Below are 21,313 nucleotides of genomic sequence, written 5' to 3' on the forward strand. Positions count from 1 at the left end.
TGGCAAGCCTTTAACAGTTTCTGGTCAGGTTTGTGGCCCTTACCCAAGTCATACCACAGGAAAGCCAGCTATTCAGCAGCAGGAGAAGTGTCATCACTGAGGTTTCTAACAAATTACATCCTTCACTTGCAGAGAAAGCCGAGAGAGCTCTTGGCTGGGAGTGTGCTCTTGGCCAGGGCGAAGGGAAAACTGCTCTGAGAGTGGAAGAAACGCTCCTGAAAGCAAAGTGACACCTGTCTCATATTCAGCGGTGTCTCTCTGCAGAAAAAGAAGACAGAGCGCTCGTTGTCATGTCCAAAAAAAAAAAAAAAAGAAAAAAAAGGCAAGAACGTTCTCGGCATACACCAGGGGACTAATATGATAAACTGTGTCCTTCCTGGCAACACAGCTCATGCTGCTTTTGATAAAGGAGAGTGCATTTGATAAGATTATTCAGTTTTGTGCGGCGGACATTTATGATGCATAGATCCAGGCAGCGTAGTGAATAAGGCAGTGTGCTGCTGCATGTAGCTAAAACATGACTAAAACATCACCTGAATTTATCTGTTTGATGTCTCATTTTTCTTTTTTAGCCATCCCGCTCATTTATCTGATTATTGTTTTTTTTTTTTTTTTAATGGTAGTTTTTCATAAGGTCAACAGTTCATTGGTTAAGTCTTCAGTGGTTAAAGCCTCATTCACTGTGTATCTTGTGTATAAAGGTGAGATTGTCCTCTTTAACTGAAAGGAGGACTTTGCACTGAACTTTATTTATTGAGGCTCTGTTTTAAATGTGTGTCTTCATGTTTTCTCTCTGCTCCTGCCAAAACAGTAAAAAGATCACAGGACTCAGTTTTGACTTTAACATGGACCTATGCATATTCTGGACATGGCAAAATCCAATTTAAATACTAAGATTCTGACAAATGAAATGATGTATAAAAAAATATTGGAACTTAAAAAGTATAAAGTTGGGAGAGGTCCTTTAAGCTCCAAAAACACTGGATCCTACATTTCCTATAATGGAACTTGATAGCATCTTTTCACAGGGTTTTTATTATAAATTTGAATTCTTGATAAAGCTCCTCATGGGCTCAGTGGTGCTGAACATAATAAATAAATTGACCAGTGTGTGTAAAATCATTATTCCACTCTCAATACTTCCAACAACATTATGCTCACATCTACAATTTATAGCATACAATTTCTTACAAAGTAATCTGTTAACAGTCTTACACTGGTTTTTGCTGAAACAGAATTTGAGTGATTTGCACTTTACAGAAAATCTATGTGCAAATAAAAAGCTGCAGGTACTTACAGGGTTGTGAGAGCTAAAGGTGCGCCTCATTCAGAGGATCTGACACTGGGCCCCCTCAGTCCCTCCCCACTTGGTCCATCTAGTGACCCTCCAGGGTGACAGGGTTACTGTGAATCTGCACTCTTCTGTTTGTTTACTCATATGTATTGTATATCACATATATGAAACAACAGTGACTGAACTTTGACAACTCTGTCTTGGCAGAAAGATGTTCCCAGGTAATATGAAACAGCATAATGCTAATGTAATATTGGCAGGGGTCACCGCTGTATAATTTGTGCTTTTACTTAAGTCAAAAATCTGAATGTTTTTCCACCGCTAGAAAATTCTGCATTTTCAGCTGCACTAAGGCTTTACAAATTACTGTCACTGACTGAAGGGGAAGTACAGTTGGTCCCACACCACACTGGTTACAAATTACATTATACATTAACGGTGCCTAACGAAATTGGCAGACGGTCCCTGAGTCGGCAGGCTGAGTAGTTGATGCTGGATCACCGAGCAGCAGCAGTTCAGTCAGTCCGTCGCTGCGGTCCGACACAGCGGCCAGTCGTCAACATCCCCCTCCGCGTCCTCGGAGCTGTAACGCTATGTGGCTTTGAACTGACGGCGGACGGTTCAGCCAAAGCGGGGTACGGCGGTGTGACATCCGTGGACATGAGGACACCTGCCACGGGGACTCCTTCCAAAAGGCGGACCGGGAATCCTGACTGGCATCGATTTTCAGCGTCCAAATGAGAAAGGTGGTGATGCAGCACAGCGGCGTCCACACAAGAGACCGCCTCTGTCACTTCATTACCAGCTAGCAAGCGCTAGCAGCCTAGCCTAATAGCTAGCATCTCAGTGGGCTATAGGTTTCAAAGCCCAGTCTTCATCAGTTGGATAGCTGAAATGTCAGCGAGCTCAGACGCATATTGCGGAATATTTTTGATTTTTTTTTTTTTTTTTTAAAACCGATGTTTCTTCCCGAGCGCTGCCTGGCTGTTTATTTACCGCAGCTTATTTTTTTTCTGCTAGCCATCGTTAGCCGGATAAGTTAGCCTCTCGTTTGCTTGTTAGCTAGCATTTTGTATCGGCTAATCAGCTCCACACAGACTGGCACTGTCAGAGAATGAACTTGGTATTCAGTGTAGAGACGCCGACACATCGTAGCTCCCTACAGACCCGATGGAAAACTACTGGATCAGACACATTGGCTCAGACATTAATACATTAATATAGGCATTAACACGACCGTTTTTTGTGTGTGTGCTTAAAGGGGCTACTCGCTTGATTTCCATCCATCCTACACATTAGCACTGGGAGCAGCTGCTGAGCGGAATCAAACGTTTGCTTCGTGTTTTTCTACATATGCGGCCACCGGGGAATAAAGCCTGTGCCGTTTTAAAATACATCCACATGCCATAAGGATTCGAGTTCAGATGTGATACGGCACAGGATAGGGTGCACGCAGTGTATTTAGCTTTCGAGTCCTGCCCCTCTTGCAAAAGGTTTCCACACAACTGTGAATTGTCATTTCAGTCGACTTCGATGGATAAGGATGGCAGGAGGGTGTTTGTATGTTGGCTGATCTTGCTCTTCATCTCTCTCATTTTTTCATTCTATCACGATGTATAGCACTCATAGGAAAAAAAAACGTAGAAAGCTGGCTTCATTCTGCAACGTTAGTGCTGGAGGAGATGCCAGAATACACAGAGGGCAGTTGTTTGGTGATGGTCAGAGATATTTTTTAATATTTTCAGCTTTGTGATACCTTGTGTTTGTCATTTTTCTCATAACCAAAGGATTACGTGTTTTATGTGTGTGTATATGTGAGAAACTGAGTGAGATTCTGAGGTGTTTATTCCTGAGATGACATGATGTTAAATTTACCATAGCATGGGAGAGGATTGTTTTTTTTTTTTTGCTCTTAATATTTCAGCTATCACTTGATATGTGACATACCAGTTTCTTGAGTTGTCAAGACGTGCGTGTGATCGTAATTCACCGCTTTTAGGCTCAATAGAAGCCTGTCAGAGTGCTTGGCGAGATGATACTAGTGGTTACAAGGGACATGCTGCCAGGGCTGGAGAGATGACAACTAAAGGAAAGACTATAAAGGGTACCGGCTTTTCTATCCTGAAAGAACACAGAACACTGTCTCATTGTGGAGAAAGGGTGGTTAAAATGAAGGGAGGAAAAGATAAGATTCTTGTAAAATGGTGGCAAGTCTCTTGTAACTACACTGTGAATAGGTTTCTCTTGACTTTGTGACTTTGTGGTAAGTTGTCAGCTATGTGTTCAATGCTAACTCTTTACCCGTTCTTTGTTTTTTTTTTCTTCCAGAATCGTCATGATCGTTTCCCTGCTGACTAGTCACTCCTTCACTGAGGGACCTCAGCCCTTTTTGATTTCTGGACTTACCAGGGATGCAGGGATGAGATAATAAAGTCAACTGGCTGGTGCATGCTGCTGCAACAACTCTTGTGGCACTTGTGAACCCACCTCTCCCAGCCCCCAACCCCTCCCCAAGCTAAGTTAATCTCAACAGACAAAACATGACGACACCGGCTCTCCTGCCGCTGTCGGGCCGCAGGATACCCGCTCTGTCACCGGGCGCCTCCTCTTTCCCGCACCACAGAGCTACGTTGAGGCTCTCAGAGAAATTCATCCTCCTCCTCATTCTTAGTGCCTTCATCACTTTATGTTTTGGGGCCTTCTTCTTCCTCCCGGACAATTCCAAGCACAAGCGCTTTGACCTGGGCTTGGAGGATGTGCTCATCCCTCATATTGACTCGCCCAAAGAGGGGAAGCATGCTTCTGGACAGGTGGTCATACATGGACAGGGAGGACATGATGAGCACAGACACAGGTAAGGAGTGTCTCTCATGTCTTAAGATAATTTATTTCCTAATGAAAGATTGACAGGTTGACTTAATTGATAGTGAATATGCAGAGAAGAGAATTTTGCAATAAGCTTTGTTAAATGTTAGTAATTTCCAGATTTCTTTTACCAGTTACATCACATTTACACTTTTCCTCGAGACCTTGAAGGCAGGTGTTCTGCTGTTCATCACTTCATCATCAGTCTGATCATGTGACACCCAGGGGTGGGGCAGAGTTTGTAGAGTGATGTATGCTCTTCTGAGCATTTAGGTACACGTCAGCACAGGTGTTCCTTCCTTCCTTCTCTTTTTTCCCCTCATCGTCGCTCTGAATACTCCTGACCTTTGTGTCTCCTTTGGGTGTAATTGTTTAAGTTCTTGTACAACAGAAGTTTTTATCACCTTGGCTCCTGTGTTGTTGTACTGTCCCACGGGCAGACATGGTTGAACTTGATGATCTAGAACACACTGGCTGTTTGAAAAGCTTTAGTAACTGCTTAAACTGGCTCAGAAATTACTGCCTGCTGTGGGGCCAATACCAGTAGAATTTGGCTGCAGCTTCTACATTTGTCATTTGGTGTGTCCATCCTCTTTGGCTGGTAGCCAGCTGTCGTCAACTCCTTTTGTACCTTCCTAAATCATATTCATGCTCTAAGTGTCTTGGAATCCACTGTGCTGGGCAAGTTTCATGCCCTGTTATCAAATATTATTCTTAACTGAAGTCCAGTTACTTTAAAAGGAATTCTGCCACAGCGATTTTTAAACAAGCAACTGTAAGCCAGCGAATCAATAATGGAAGCTGTTTTGTAATGTAGTATTTTTAATTTTGCGACAGTTACAAAATGTTGACCTCATACTGAGGAATCATGAAGTTTTTGTTTAATTTGAAGGAGATTATTTCTCTAAACTGTTGAACATTATTATTCAAAAACACAGTTTTCACGTTTTTTTGATTAACTGCACTTTGAATGTCAGGCTCTGTGGGTTTTCTGACCCTGTCTTTATTGTTAATCAGTGCGCTACCTACGCATTGAAGGATTCAAAAATAGTACAGTCATTTGTTTGCCTTAACTGATACATGTATAAATTGCGTATTATTTTGTGGTGACAAAACACTCGGCTGAAATGGCTGAAACAAGATGCACAATATTCCAAAACAGTAGGTGGAAGGGATAACTTTATAGAAAAGGTCTGCTCCATGCGGGTGAAGGAGGTCATTAGTTTTACTGAGTGCTGGGCAAGGTGTAAAAAGCAATTTCTCAAACAGTTTCGCAGTGGGGACCATTGAGTGTTGCCTCCTTGTCCCCTGTGGTGCTTTTTCTTTTTTTTTTTCATCCTGAAAGCCTTCAAGGGCTTGGGATGCTGCCTGCTTGAAATAACATAATTATTATTGTCCAGTGACACAGAAGAGCAAAACGTGACTAGGCTGCACTTTGGACCCTTTTGGTCTTGGCTGGTCTTTCCTTTTTTTTTTTCTCTCTTGATGCGTATTAGTTTTCAGTAAATCCAAGCCAATGTCAGAGCACATTTTAAGTGATCTTTTATTGTTCTTGGCTAATGCATCTGAATTTGTTTAAATGATGTACCAATAGGTTTTGACACAGAGGCGTTCCTCGGGGTACAGCAGCAGATAGCAGAAGTTATTTCTTCCTTTGCGATAAACTGAATCATAATAAATAGGCTGAGTCTGACTCGTTTCATAGCCACTTTTCATTACTTCCAAGGACATGAGTGTGGGTCACATCCTTGGAAGTAATGACATGGGTTTTTATGAAATTCAGCCTTCAAAATTAAAAAAAAATAATTTAGCTTTATTAAAATAATGCAAGGATGTACATAGTTAAGAGCATATTCATTGGTGTCCATTTTCAAGAATGTTAAAAGACAAACATTGGGTGTAAGGGTTATGGACCAGAGGGCCTTGTTAAAGTGAGATAAAAGAAGAAGCCACTGAGATGTCCCTGGGATGACAAGCTAAGGTTTTGAGCAGGGAGAAAAATACATTTGAGATCACTTCAAATTAGTTTTATGCAAATGTCAAGTCTCAAAAATGCTCCCTGTGCATTTAACCTCACATAAGCATTCATGTGATGTGATTTTTTACTTCCCTCCGCTTATATCAGCTTATGGAAATGTGTTCCAGTTGCCTTTTGGTATGGCTGCCTCAGCTGATCTTAAAATCATCATAGTTTTGCTCCAGAGGACCAGGGTCCAAACAGTCGTTGGGAAATGATGTGCGCTAGCATTTAAAGAGACCCCCAGGAACCGAAGCAGACTTGTAATAACTTCGCCTGTACTTTATTTCGTCACAGAGAACCCCACAGAGCCGGTTCTCTGTTCACAAGTTCATCCTGTTAATAGTCTTAGAGAAGCTTTTGAGAGAGCAAAGGTTATTATTCTGTTTGCCATGGGGTAATCCATCTGTTCTGGTGAAATTTTGAGATATTGGCTATAATTCAAAATGCCTGAAAATATAGATAGAGGTCTCACTCTTTGGCTGTACTGAACTATATTCTCATTTTGCACCCGACTCTTCACGTCACGTTTATATTATTACAATTTCAAAATATACATCAATGATTATGTACATAAGACAGTTTCTTTTTACAGCTCATGTAGATATTCAGTTTCACAGTCATATCCTCACCCTCTCTCCTGTCAGGCTTCTCAAAGTCAGGTTTACAACCAAGAAAACATTTTCTTTTTCTTTTAGCATTTCAAGTCCTCCTCTCAGTGCCACTGTATATTTTGCCTGCTCGACATATGACTTTGTCTGGTCTGTATTTGTGGTAAAGATCGTTGAAGATGCTCATCGGGAAGTTTTTGTCCTCTGTAGTAGTTATGTAGCATGATCCAGCAGATGGGTTAAACAGGTTTTCACTGACAGGGAGAAACTTACTAACCTTTCAACATTTAGAGCTGCTTCAAGAGCTGCTACTTGTGAGTACATACATATCTAGTGCTTGATATACTGTTCAACCTTTAAAAAAAAGGTCAGGTCACTCGACTTAAGTTCCTTTGGGGACGTTTTAAAATGTCCACTGCTGAGTTTCCCAATGCAATACAATCAAGGTTTATGTCATTTGGTTTGTGCGCTTGCAAGAAATTCCAGGATAATCCTCAGACCTTCATGCCAGCCACCCGTATCACTGCCAAGTGAGTATTTCTGCGCAGAATGAGGTCTGCTAGAATGATTACTGGAAAGTGATTGTCTGTGCAGAGATTATTACTACAGGCTTGTCTTATTTTGTCTCGGTCTCCTCTTTTGGGGTGACAACATAAATCTTGGCAACAGAGATCTCAAAACCTCATTAATCACAGCTGAAACTATCTGTATTGTTAGATACCACAAGGGGTAACTGGGAAAATGTACAGTAAGAATGATTTTGCAGTATCGCTGTCTCTGATTTGACAATAAGGAACATCCATTGTGGAACACCTTAACTGGTTCACTGGAAGTGATTGAGGAGCAACAGAATGATAGATAGAAGATGTGATATCCATTCAGTATTGGCTCAGACAGAGTTATAGATATGAGGTAAATCTCTTACAGAAGTTCCACCTGTTACCTGAAGCACATTTATTAATTAGTTATGAGGGAAAACCTGTAATTTGTATTCTTTCTCCATGTCTCCAGACAACCATGTGTTGAATGACCAAAGCAAGAGCATGACCGGGTGATATTATGATATTATTATCATTTGCTGACTTCCAGTGGAACTGCATTGTAAATATTTCTGAGCAAACTGTCTGAGTTATAGATGTTCTGTCTGATGCTCACCAGTGAAACAGTTATTAATAACGTCATTTTGCAGATTATGTGATGTTGCACGTATTTGCCTAGAGCTGAAGTGATTAGTTGATTAATTTAGTCAAATGACAGAAAAATAATCAACTATTTTAATAATCAGTTAATAGTTTCAGTCATTTTTCAAGCAAAAATGTCAAACGTTCACGAATTCCAGCTTCTCCATTGTGAGGATTTACTGCTTTTCCCTCTGTTTTTTTAAATCATAGCAAACTAAATTGTACGAAATTGTGAGGACATTTAGAAGATTGAACAGTGGATCGAAAGAGTAATTGTCAGATTGATAATTAAGATAATCATTAGTTTCAACCTGACGTTTCCCATAATTTGATGTTTCCAATTTGGAAAATATTTTTGTAATGATATCAATTTAAACATATCACCCAGCGTTACACTGCAGTTGGTCTGACAATCCAAATCCTATATAAAACATTGTTTCTTGTATTCTGTGGCTGTAGAGGCGTGTCTGCTTAGACTTGCAGCAGCCAAGTGAAAATCTCTGAATTGTGTTGTTCTTCTCAGGTTTGGAAATTACAACATGAGCATTCACGCTGGGTTCTTGACAAAGTGCCCAGTAGGTTCGACAGGCATGCCATCTGCCACCAGAATTAACTAATATTTTGCTGTGTACTTGTGTTTTTCAGTGAATGTCCAGTTGCCGGTTAGTGCTGCGTAGTATTTTGTGTTTTGTTAGGACAGTGCTTTTCCCCACATTAATTCTTGTGGCCATGACAGGAAAATTTGCAGTTTTATTGTAATGAAGATTTTCTCTGCTGTGTAACTTCATTTTAATGTCCAGGGGTTTGGTTCAGCACCAAAGTACCAGCGTGAAGATTCTGCATCATCTTCACAGCAGAATGAAAAAAAAAACCCCCCAAAAAAACAAACAGCCTCTTGTGGTTTAGGGATTGCTCAAGTCAATACTGCAATATCCTGTTTTCTGAATGATTCTTTTGCCCCATGGTCCAGTAAATAACAGATCATCTATCTGTGGCTCTTCTAGAGGCTGAGTGAATGCCCGGACATCCAAATGGGTATGAATTGCTCATTCAAGATGTAATGGTTGCATCTCTGCTTCCTCCTGTCCTTTGTCATAAAATATTATTTGAAAAATAATAAGATACTGAAGGAGGCTCCTGTGTTTGGAGGGTTTGAAGGAACCATCAGTTGAAGGAACCTTTCATTTATTCCACCTAAAACCTTTGTACAAAAAAGTCTTTACCCACATGTCTAACCTCATACATATTGTGGGTTCCGCCCACATGACACCCAACACCTAAGTGATGGCAAGAGAGACTCTGGGGGAGCCCAGACTCCATCATATAAGATGACCAATTTCAAAAATTGCTTTGAGCAGTTTGACATTTAATACTGGTTAATCGATTTTTTTTTTTCAAAATAAAAGCTGATGGCACTTGGCCATTAAACAAATTTGGGTGAGCAGTACCATCAAAAGAGACGAGCGGAGCTGTTGCTGATCATATTTAGAGCCATCGTATAAATGTGCTTCAGCAGCTTATGTGCGTCCATGCTGCTGGCACAAAGTACAAAATCTGCTTCTATCCCATTCATGGCCATGCTGTCATTCATTTTCCCGCTGTGTTAACCCATGTTTTAACCGTGTTTGTTTGTTTACTGTGATGACACGTATTCACAAAGTTAGTCATATAATGTTCAAACGCTGCCAAAGGTAAGCACAACCTTTTCACACAGCATCCTTCTCATAATGGAGTTTAGTGCTGTGACCGCAAGTAACCTGGTTGCACCACTTATTGCCTTGCCAGTTATTGTTAGAGTTGCAGGGCTTTGCTTTGGCGCTCTGATATGGCCATAAATCAGCATCACAGCCCTCCGGATCATATTTAAGGCCTGGGCCAACATCAAAGTGCGATTATTTATCATATTTAGTTTGATCTTAGATATTATTTCTATGTTTCTACGCTTCATTCGCCTGTCAACCACAAAGTAAATCTAGGTTGGTGTTTGTGTGTGTGTGTGTGTGTGTGTAAGAACCTCACTTCTAACACAGGAGCACCAGCTTGTACGTGCAGCTCAGCCCATCACACACTCGGGCACACACACACTGTCAAGCTGACTCAACCTGGAAAAAATACTAAGGTGGTGCAGTCGGTGCAGAGGGCTCCTGAAACCGTCCATTCTGGTTTGTAGATTCAACAGGGGTATAGCCATTTAATATCAGCCTCTGTTGTTCAGAGCAAATGGAAGAGTCACCGACATAAAAGGGGCTTTTCACACATCCATCCAAACTGTTGAACAGCTTTCAGTTTTATGTCTAAAGCCAGACCGTGCAGCCGAATGCATCAAGCTCGAGGTTGGATTTTTGTGAACCTAAATTGGGGCATAACATCACTGCAATTTTGGCTTCGTCCCATCACCATGATTGCTTTTAAAAAGCCTAACCACAGTGGTGCGTTTACCTCAGTCTGAAGTTCAGCCGTGGGTTTGTCTTCCATCCCTGAAAATCAAAAGGCATCTGTTGCCTGTCTTGACACACAGCGTGAAAAACGCTGCCGGGCCTGATTGCTGCCACTGTGGGGACCACCTCCCTGCCCACGTTTGTAGCTCACTGTAGTTCATTGGGCAAGTCATGAAAGAATATACATTTCCCCAGGGTTGATAAATTATAAAATGCATTGTCCTTTTACCAGCCAGCTAGACTTTTTGAAGAGTAGAGCCCCTCAAAATGATGTCTGGTTGCTTGCCCAAGTGGTTGGCAGGGTGCTCTAAATTTCCAGCTGGAACAACGGCCTGGCATGGGGTACTTTTTTCTCATTCTGCTGGTGGTTTATTGTATTTTTCAAACGTGGTGTTTACTGCAGTAGTTTTGGACTTGCAGCCGGGGTTCTGATTTCCATTAAATTGTTTGAAAGGACTCCATCTTTGCCAACCAATGCCCACAAATTGTCACTTGTTAGAGTCAGATAATTATATAAGAAATGTGCAGTTTCAGCGACTGTCCTCAGATGTGACCTTCTGAACAGACAGTGCACTTTTAAAACCTTGTAAATTACATTGCAAAGTAAATTTAATGTGTGAGTTGGAACTCACACATTAAATGAAGAGTATTTTAGTCTTCTCAGCGGTATAGGGTAACCTTACCTTATTAGCCGACATTCATTTTATGCGTTAAGGATGATCACTGGTTGAAATAATTTTAGAACATAACGAGTTTAACACTTACAACGTCAAATGCAGCTTCAAGAGTATAAAAAATTATATATATATACAGTAATAAGGACCGGTATATAGTTTTACCGGTCCTTATTACTGTGTCCATTTAATCTCTGTGTTTTTTTGGGGGTTTCAGAATAGATATCACTACACAGAGAGTAAGATATCAAATATAAATTAATCTCTCAGATCAATGTTCATAGTAATTTCACTAAGACTCATCCTAATTAATTTGTCTGTTGTCAGGAGATTTCATCTGGTACAGTTGGTATTAGAGCGAACAGCCTGCAGAATGAGGAGTGGACTTCCATCAGGCTTAATCTCCTCATTAACACTGCTGCTTTTTATCAGATCTGCTCTCTCTGTGTCTCATTTCCCGTCTTTCTTTCTCTGGTTTTGTTTCCATGTTTTTCATGTGGTCATAATGTTGTTCTCTCTGCAGAACACAGCTGCAGCCTCTCAGATTGGCCGAAGAGGGGTGTGTGTATATGTGTGTGTATCTGTCTGTGATAGAGACAGAGAGAGTGCATGTTTTTGTGTCTGGTTTGTGAACCCGGGTTTTTACTTAAGCTTTCAGGGGCTGTGCCACAGGTTTTCACTCATTCTGAGCTTCCGTGCCAAATAGCACACACTCTGGTTTCACTGATTAGTCTTCATTAAGTAAACAGGAGGTCAGCTGTTGTTCAGTTCAAATCAAAACCTGCTTTCTTTCATTTAACCCTTCATGACACATTTTAGCACCTCTTTTGAGAATGCAGCTTCATAGTAGCTGAAGTGTGTCCTTAGCACTGAGTGGTGTAATGTTCTTTATCAATTAATCAGCTCATTTCTTTATTTTATTGGTTGATGAAATGGTTAATTGATGATTGAAACGGTTGCTGATCATTTTTCCTGTGAAAGGACTTACTGCTTCAGTCCTACTATCGCGTTTTCAGTGTCGACAATAAGTGCTTAGTCAGGTTCTAAGCCTTGGCACTTTTTTCATCAGATATCATCCAAATTAATTCATAGTTCTGTTTATTTTACACTGTACTATTTGTTTTAATAGTAGTGTATTGATAAAATGTACAATGGCCTTTACTTATGAATGAAAACAAGAAGGTCTTGGTCTCAGCAAAGTGACAAGTCAGATAAAGTATAATTTTGATATCTGTGTGTGTGTTAAAAGAAGTTTAAGGGTGTGCCGATGGCTGACGTCATTAGGTTATCACCGTGAGGCAGCCGCATTTTAATTCCACAACTGGCCTGCGCAGCCTGTCTTGTCCGGAGACTCAGACATAGGTGGGTGCTGCCATTCTTTTTGAATTGACAGCAGTGAGTGATGTGTGTCAGAGATCTCAGGGGAGCCGTCCAGATGATACTGATTCATATACACCACATTATCATACAGGAGATGTACTTTTAAACTGTGGGATTGTATGACTTCCAGGAGGTCAGGCAAAACTCCTGTGTAACAGACTGTAGGGGCTTTGATTGGAGGAAATAGTCCAGATATTTTATTGGAAACAATTAAACAAACTGTGCATGTTTGGGTGAATTGGTATTTTAGTCATGTTGAATGACTAACAGTGGCTTTTGTCCTGATTTTTTCCTCAAGTCATCTTTGAACACCCAGAAGTGCCAGCAGTCATATTTGTGCAGCAGAGGATCAAAAAGACTTACTACCGTTTATACCTGCATTCAGACTTCCCTTGAGCAAAATGAGGAATATAGCATTTAACATGTAATTGAAAATGGCAGCCATTAAGACCTGGCATCTCTTCACAAAAAATAAAATTAAAAAAATTTGTGACATTTTGAGACCTTCAAAGTTTGACAAAATAAATGAATAAAAAATAAAACAAGAATGCAAGACTGAAAAAAGTAAATATAACCAAGGACTTGTGACTCACGTGACCCATATCATCACAGACGACAATCCTGTAATTGATTTCCAGACTAACTAAATCCATGTGACTGGAAGTGCAACAAGTGTGGTTCTGTGTTACTGTTGTGACAGCAGCAACTGTAATCTCATCTCGTGTGTGTGTGTGTGTGTGTGTGTGTGTGTGTGTGTGTGTGTGTGTGTGTGTGTGTGTGTGTGTGTGTGTGTGTGTGTGTGTGTGTGTGTGTGTGTGTGTGTGTGTGTGAAGGAGGTGTAGAAATGTCTGTTTGCGATATAATTTGCTCTTTGAAGCTGCCCTGTGATCACTGATAGATGCATGCAGCAGAGGGAGATGTATCCAGAATTCTGAAGGTAATTGAAGACTTTGCAAGGCATGATGGGATAGAGGCAGATGTAATGAGCCAGTGCTCCTATTAAAATTACTTTTGAAGACGAGTTTCCACTTCTGTGGAGGAAGGGCGGCTGCATGGGTAGCACCTTGACGTTAGTCAGAAGTGGTGACTTACGTGGGAACCTTGTGTGAAAATAGTGTAAGGACAAACCCAGAGTGGTAATTTATGACTCTAAAACCTTGACTGGAGAATCTCAAGTAAATACTGATTAGCCTATAATCTCTGGGAAGTAAGTGATGGAAGAGGCTAGGTGGGGATGACAGATGGATGAGTGGAAAGCAAAAGAGACAGGGAAATGAAGGACTATGGTGTCCAGGAGTAGTGCTGAAAGGACTTGCTTTGGGTACGTCTTATTGTTTTTGACACTACCAATCAGCTGAAAGTAAACAAGTGAGTACAGGCGAGTGTCATCAAATGAGTAGCGCCTATTAGGAGTGTGCCTCACTCTGTCACCCATTTGTCATCTCTCTGGAGTGCGGCAGCGGTGACAAGACCTCTTGAAAGCCAAAGAAAAGGAAAAGAGAGACACTTGTTTGAGTTGGTTTGCATGAGAGCAGCACAGTAGGTTTTAGTGACAGATGAACAAGAGGAGACGCTGCCCAAAAAAGGGACAAATTCAAGAACAACAAAGTGGAAAGACAATCAGAGAGAGGAAGAGAGAGAGACACAGAGAAATACAGGGTGAGAGAGGCTCTCGGTCTTCAGGGACGATGTGACCGTGGTTAACTACAAAGCTTCTCACTAAATCCCATCCCTGCCAAACACTGGAGCTGCAGCCCTGCTCCACAATGGCTCCCTGTCAGTTAAAGCACGGGGATCAAAGGGAGATCCCTCAACGCCAAATTAAGAATTGGCCCTCAAGTTTCCGAGGCTTGAATTTCAAATAAACCTTTCTGAATTCACTGGCAATTTCAGCCCTCCTGCTCCATAATCAGCACAACTGCACAAGCTGCATCAGAACCATACGGGCCTAATAATAAATGTTCCCTGTACCAGAGCTGTAACACACCGGCTGGTGGATTTATGATTGGCCTGAGGATGGGAAATGAGATCTCTGCTTGTATGTTTTTTTTTGGTTTCTCTATGTCAGTGTAGATCCACCAGGAATGTCTGCACGATGGACAGAATCAGTGGGTATAAGAAGGTCGAGTTCCACGATTTTGGCTTGATATCGTGCCATCTGTTATTGGGAGCAAAGTGTTTTTTGGCACTTTTTAATGTCTTCACCTACATTTGCTCTGAATGGTATCTACTGAAATATATTTAAAATGTTTTTAAGTTGCTGAAGCGTTTGATGATTGTTTAAAATTTGCATTGTCATTACGTAGAACTGTTTGTGCCACTGTAACGCCATAAAAAGAAAATGAAAGAATGAAAGAAAGTTTGTTTTTGCAACAGCAAGAAGTTACAGAATATAACAAAGAAAAAAATCTGCTTGAAACATGTAGTTTAATGGAGGCAGCAGCTGCAGGTCTTCCATAGCCATATACCACAAGAGCCACTTTCAGCTTGTTCTGGCTCACTTCTACAACCATTCTTACCTTTTAGTCGGCTATAACCGAAGGTAATGCAAAGAAAAGAAAATCGTTTGCTGACAAAATGGCTTTTGTGCATTGTTTTTGCCAGGATAAAAATTGGAACAATGGGAGCATCTTTAAGAATTTTTCCCTCTGAACGGTTGGTGATTGAACCTTTCAGTCATCTCTCTTTTCCACACGTGGAAAAACCTTATCCAGCTGGACAGAAACCAACCAGGTTTAGCGTTTATTTGTTTCATGGGCGGCCTGTGCTAGCTGCAGGAGATGGACTCCTGTGTTTTGATAAAGGCATTAGTCAGCCAGCCATAATGTAGGTCAGAAGGGCTGGATGTCAACGTGGCTACAGCCTGAGGGCTCTCTGGGCTCAGGTGTACATCTGAAACATACAGCGAGAAAGGTGGATGGGTTATGTATGTTGTTGTTGCACACAGCAGTGACAGAAATGAAAAGAGGTCATCTTTCATCATCCATATAGATACTGATTTACAGATATAGATAGGATTATATACTGTTGTGTAGTACATGTTTTATTGTCATGTTATTCAGCCTGGTATTGTTTAAATTTAGGGTTTGATGATTTCATTTTTGTAAGACGGATAAGTAAAGGATCGTTAATTGATACACACAACACTTGACAAGTGGGAGAAAGGAGTATCGGACAAATGATTTGTTTGGAGAAAGGAGGACGGGTGCTGGGATATGCAGAGGTGGATGAGACAGCTAAGAGCAAGAACAGGAGAAGGAGAGATTGTGAATAAATTTGAGAGAAATGGGTGTGTGTGTTTGTAGCTAGCGGGAGGAGGTTGTTGGGGTAGAGAGAGAGAGTTGAAAGAAGAGGAGGAGAGAGAGGATGCACACCCACAGTTCAGCTTTGGAGAGCGGTTACACATACAGCATTGCAGCTTCCATTTGAGCCAAATGGGTCATGGGAAAAAGCATGGAAACCGTCTGATAGGTCTCGTCGAAGGGAACCCCAGGAGCTACAGGTCACTAGAAACCAAAATTCTGCCGCCCTACCAACCTCCAACGTGGTCCTAATCATTCCACTTATGTTCTTTATGGGCTAGCAGGAGGCAGACTTGTCCACGTAACTTGAAACTCAGGAGGACGGTTCCCAGGAGAGCTCTCTGGCGTAGAGATGCTTGACAAGAAGCAAACACTCTGTACTCACATGTCAGAGATAGAGAGAGAGAGAGACACTCCACAGGGAAAAGGGAAGACATTCTTGACTTGAGTTGCCCACACAGGGATAAACTTGATCAAAAACTCACATTCATGCACTTGTCCTGAGTACGTATGCAGTGGTAGTGCTTATTTTTTGCAAACCTTCATGCATTTATATTGTATTAAGACTGTATACAGTGGAAGCTTTTTGCAGTTCCCCTTAGACTTTATCTGTCCTGCATAATGCTGCGGACTGTTGTAAAAAGAGAGGGCAAAATTAGTTTCACCTTATTTTGTTCTGGAAATAGAGGTCAAGTGTTTTTCTTTTATGCTGAATTCTATGCAGCAGTGCTGAGCAGTTTTATTCTCGTACTGCATTCTGTGTAGCAAGGATCGACAAGGTGTCATTGATTATAGACCGTTTATTATGGACGGTTATCATGGCCGATCGTTCTGTATAGCTAATCACTGTTTGTAGTGCCAGTTTGTTAAATGTGAATGTTGTCATATTATTCAGTTAATGTTAAAGTTAAAAACTGGGGGATGTTTAAATGGTCTGCGTTTTCAGGTAGTAACCTAAGAAAATGGAAAAAATATAATGAATACATTTTTTTTTTTGTTTATATCTCAGATTTGAAACCTCTGGGAAACAATCAACCCAGAACCTTTTTCAAACAATTTGATAGGTGACCATTACTTTTTATTTCTAGCAGCTGAAGAGACAGTAGCTCGTACTCAACTTACTCAACTCTATTTGAATGATAAGTTTTATTTTTAGCTTATTTTTTTGCTAGGTTTTTTAATTGGATAGAGCCACTGTGTGGGTGTAGTTCAACTGTTATGTTCTTAAAAGTGGGACTTGTATGCTGGCAACAGACTGGCAGTTAGGGCAGTCACTTTGCGTTAGCTAAATGGGATTATAATGAAAAGAGCCTCTTACAGTTTTGTGTAGTCTAAACCAAATCCTTTCCAAATGGTCATAAGCTGCATGTTTATAAAATAATTAATTTTTCTCTAACTTTAAGCATTCCGCGTGTCATGTTCGTACCGTTTTGTCCCATCCTTTTGTCCATCTGCTGAGAAGTGGACACTGATTAGCCTGCAGAGCACCTCTCAGCATTTTTTAAAACGTCCGTTACTACCACTAGTTTTTATTCATATATTCTCCTTGATGTGTGCAAATGGCACCAACAGCTCCCTGCCTTTTGTACACAAAGACTCTTTCAGATGAGTGAAGAGGTGAGCTCTTGGAAATCAGTGGTTGAGCCAAATTCATTACTTGAAATCGACTTAAATGCTGAGTAGATTGGAAGTAAAATGAGTAAAAGTGAATGAGGAGGACACCATACCCTAAAAAAATAAAAAAAATAGATGGTAAGTTTGTCTCCTTAGATAGGACAGTGGTTTTCAGTCTTCATGTGAGCCGAGTACAAGAGGGAGAAAATTATATCACGGGCAACAAGGGGACAAGGTGCTGCTGAAGAGTGAGAATCAGAATGACCTTCTGTGATGGGGTTGAAATGGGTCCGCTCTGGTCAGGTGTATCCAGAGGCATAATTTACATTATCAAGATTGTGTTTCAGGTTTATAAGGGGCCCCATCAGCGTTCTTCACACTTTATACATTTTATTTTAGTAAGTTAGATCTTTCTTTAAATACTGTTTATATACAAAATTTCTCTAGTTTAGCACATGTCCGTGAGCTGACCGAGCGATAATCAGCTAAAATATATCAAGCTTTTGTAGAGCAGCACCCTAAAAATGGTGGAGACCCAAGTTGAACTGTAACAGAAATAGAGAGAAGGTTGATGGAAATGTATAAATAACTATAACATCAACACTGTGCTTTCTTCGTCCTCTTGAACTATAGTTGCAGACTCTAACCAAAGATAATGACCAAAGATGAACCTGTGACAGGTGTCTCATGTGAAAGTGGTTCAAAGTGGGTTGGACACGAGTTGGCGTGGAGCTGGATAAAATGGTCTGCTCTGAGCATGAAATGAGTCACTGTCACTTGAGGTAGCTGAGATGCTAGGAGATGATCACGCTTCAGCTGAGAGGGTTTCAATCATCCCTGCAGCACAAGGGTTTTGCAAGTATGCTGTTGTTTGCGTATGGTGTAGCGGTGGATGCTTTTTTCCGCTTTAATTGCTTAGATTCACAAATACACATTCATTCACATTTTCTATGCATAAACGGTCCGCTTGCTGTGATAAAAACTGATTTGCTTAAGTAACCGTAAGAGTCCAACACTGTGCCTGGGAACTTAGATCTTATCTGAACCGCAGCCTTCATGTCTGCATTTCCCCCTGAAGTTGGAATAGCACTGCGTTCAGACACTGTGCATCACTAATAGCCCAGCGGTCTTATTCCTTCGCATAAATGAGTCAATTAGGTAATTAAGATTTGACTTGCTTTCTATGACCTCTATGAGTGTGTGTGTGTCCCTGTTTGTTACCATGGATACATGGCATCCAGCCTGTTCTGCTTTCCCCAGAGCCTTATGTTTCCTCGGCTTCAAAAAACCCTCTCTTAGATACCCTGCCAGGCAGTCAACAACTGCTGCTTCTCTCCAGTTGCCATGGAAAGGGCTGGTCTTTGCTGAGCAGCAGATTTCATGACAACGCTGAAGAAGAAATTCCAGTGACAGGAGGGAAGGAATATATAAAAATAAGGAAATTATTACTGGCAGCGAGGCATAATGAAAACAGACAATCAGGGAGGCGGGGCTCTCCTTGCTTTAGTCAGATTTTGGGGCTGTGGGGCGGGGAACATATTAGTAAGCTAAAGGTGAGGGAGGGGCTTGGTGTGGTCACCTCGGTAAACAATAGACTTGGCCCACACTTGTCTTTGTCAAGGTAATTGAGTGAGGCAGCTGTTGATGTGCTCTTAATTGCGTGTTTGACATTATACGAGAGTCGAAGGGGAATCACTGGCAATGTTGAGTCTGGAGAGGAAAGAGTGACGTTGGATAAAAGACGTGGGAATGAGTTTTCACCAGATTTTCTGGCGTGTACTGTTTTCAAACCTGTGCATTTGTGTGACGGTGTTCGTGTTTCCGTGACACCACATTTCCATGTATGCATATACATACATGGAGCAGAATCAGCAGCCATTAGAAGTCATGGTGTCAGCTCAACCTCCTGATTTTCCTTTGTCACGCTCCCTGGCATCTCATAAACGCACACACACGTATGTGAGCACTCAAACAGACATTACGCAGTCATCCAACATCAGCACCATCTAAATATCACATTTAAATGCATGTTGCTGAGGGCACCGTCATTCACAGAGGCACAGAGGAGGTGTGTAGACACACATACATAGAGACACACAAATCCAAGAGTGCAGCCACTAAAACATTGCAACCTCATCACGCACCTCGAAATAGAAGACGCAGATACTGTGTGTGTGTGCATGGACATGCATCACAGAGTGGAACGTGTCACACACACACACACACACACACTGAAATCCACACACAAGCGGTATCACATAGACACGCAGTCCCCACCAAATAAATTACAGCACATTTGAAATATTCTTACAGACGCATGCATTCACTGGCACAAACATATACACACTAACTGCCATCTTGGTGTTGCGAAATATGTTTTCTATCAATTAAAGTCAGACACACACACACACACACAGTTGCGATATGAATATTTATGAGTTATTTCCAGGGCGATGTTGCGTAACTCGGAAGCTGTTTATTTTGGTCTCTGTTGGCCCCACATTCAGCGTCATGATAGAATTATAAAATGGATGCACATTGTGTTGTGTGAAGGATAATTAGTATAAAACATCTGTCTCCTTCCTGTTTGCCTTGCTCAGTCGTTTCTCCGTCCTATTGGCACATTTTATACCATACTTATTCTTTGTGCGTCTCTTACACATTGTTTTTCCCTCTTCTCACACGCTGCAATAGACCGGTGAAATGGCCTTGGCTTACTTTATCTCTTGCTTAGTGCATGCTGGTAATGTCTGGATAGACAGTAGATGGTTGATGGATGCTGATCACACACACGCGCACGCAGTTGTTGTCACACAGACGTATGGACGCACTCAGCCCTGAAGTCCTTTGGAGACTTATACTCTCTCATAGGGTTCTGTCTGAGTGCAGATGCTTTGCCACTCAGCAGGAGCAAAGCCAAGTGTCTTTTTTTCTGAGGTGCACTGAAATTTTTCCCCCTCACCTGTGCCTCTTTGTGAGTTTGGTGACTCATGATGCACCTTAGTGGAAAGAATGAATTTGTTCCCCAGTTTGCCCGTTAGGAGCAGGTCAGTCGAGGGCTGCCCAGGGTGCAGCCACAGGTGCTTCTCATTACTTTCTTTCATGTCTTCTTGCTCCTCTGGTAACCTGGAAATCGAGGAGAGAGGAGGCTGCCTGAAGGCGGCTTGAGCGATGACACACGAGACCATCCTTTGCAAAATATTTTATGTTGATGTTGCTTGAGATGACCGGTCTGGTGAAAGGGCATCTCCTCTCTCCAAAAATGTATTTCCTCTATTCTTCTCTCCTCATAGATTTTCCTTCCTAAATAATTTCTATGAATTATGAGATGCGTCTGACATGGGAGGGACTAAGACGCAAGGATAGGATGCAAGGAAGAAAAACACAGAGACATTTAATAGAAATGAGAAGCACCCCATGTCTTTTGAGGATTTGTAGACCACACCCACCCCTTACACCTTTTCAAACTTATAAAATCCCCTTATATTTATGCCTTGCTTTTATTTTTCATTTTAATTATACATTGTTCAATCACTGACTAATTGCACAGACAAGTGTAGTTTTATTATGGCAGTGATACCAGGAAGCCAGAGCTGACTTCTCAGTCGCATCTCTCATCCACAAGAACTTTCAGGTTATCAGGTGACTTTCAACTCCCTTTACAGGCATCCGAAGGTGGCAGATATATTTAATCACGTGAGTCATGAGCTTCTGTGTTTCCCTCAAACACTCCCAAGCATCCCTTCTATTTCAGGATCTGGAAGTGCTTCCTCGTTTTCTGAAGTTGGCTCAGGTTGTACCATATGGTCTTATCGTCCAGGTCTACAATAAAGACATCTGCTCTAATGTAGGCTAAGTCATGCCTCGCTTTGCTTCTCAGAGGGTGAAATATATAACTCCTGACCTTAAATTGCCACTGTACAGGTGGATAAACTAT

The 21,313-nt window shown here is 41.4% G+C and overlaps 1 protein-coding gene across 2 annotated transcripts in view; it reads left to right on the plus strand.

Moving 5' to 3' along the window:
• The first annotated feature begins 1,824 nt into the window (after window positions 1-1,824).
• The window catches only part of man1a2 (mannosidase, alpha, class 1A, member 2), a 102,088-nt gene continuing 82,599 nt past the window's right edge, over window positions 1,825-21,313 (plus strand). Inside the window, exons 1-2 of one of the 2 annotated variants that reach the window (XM_041057502.1) lie at window positions 1,825-2,040; window positions 3,623-4,148. In XM_041057502.1, coding sequence (XP_040913436.1) covers window positions 3,835-4,148 — 314 coding nt within the window. In that variant the 5' untranslated portion in view covers window positions 1,825-2,040; window positions 3,623-3,834. Of the gene's footprint in view, window positions 2,041-2,275; window positions 2,855-3,622; window positions 4,149-21,313 lie in introns of those variants that run through there. The other variant, XM_041057503.1, reaches the window with a different exon arrangement.

This window comes from Toxotes jaculatrix, chromosome 15 (assembly GCF_017976425.1).
Source record: "Toxotes jaculatrix isolate fToxJac2 chromosome 15, fToxJac2.pri, whole genome shotgun sequence".
Lineage (NCBI taxonomy): Eukaryota > Metazoa > Chordata > Actinopteri > Toxotidae > Toxotes > Toxotes jaculatrix.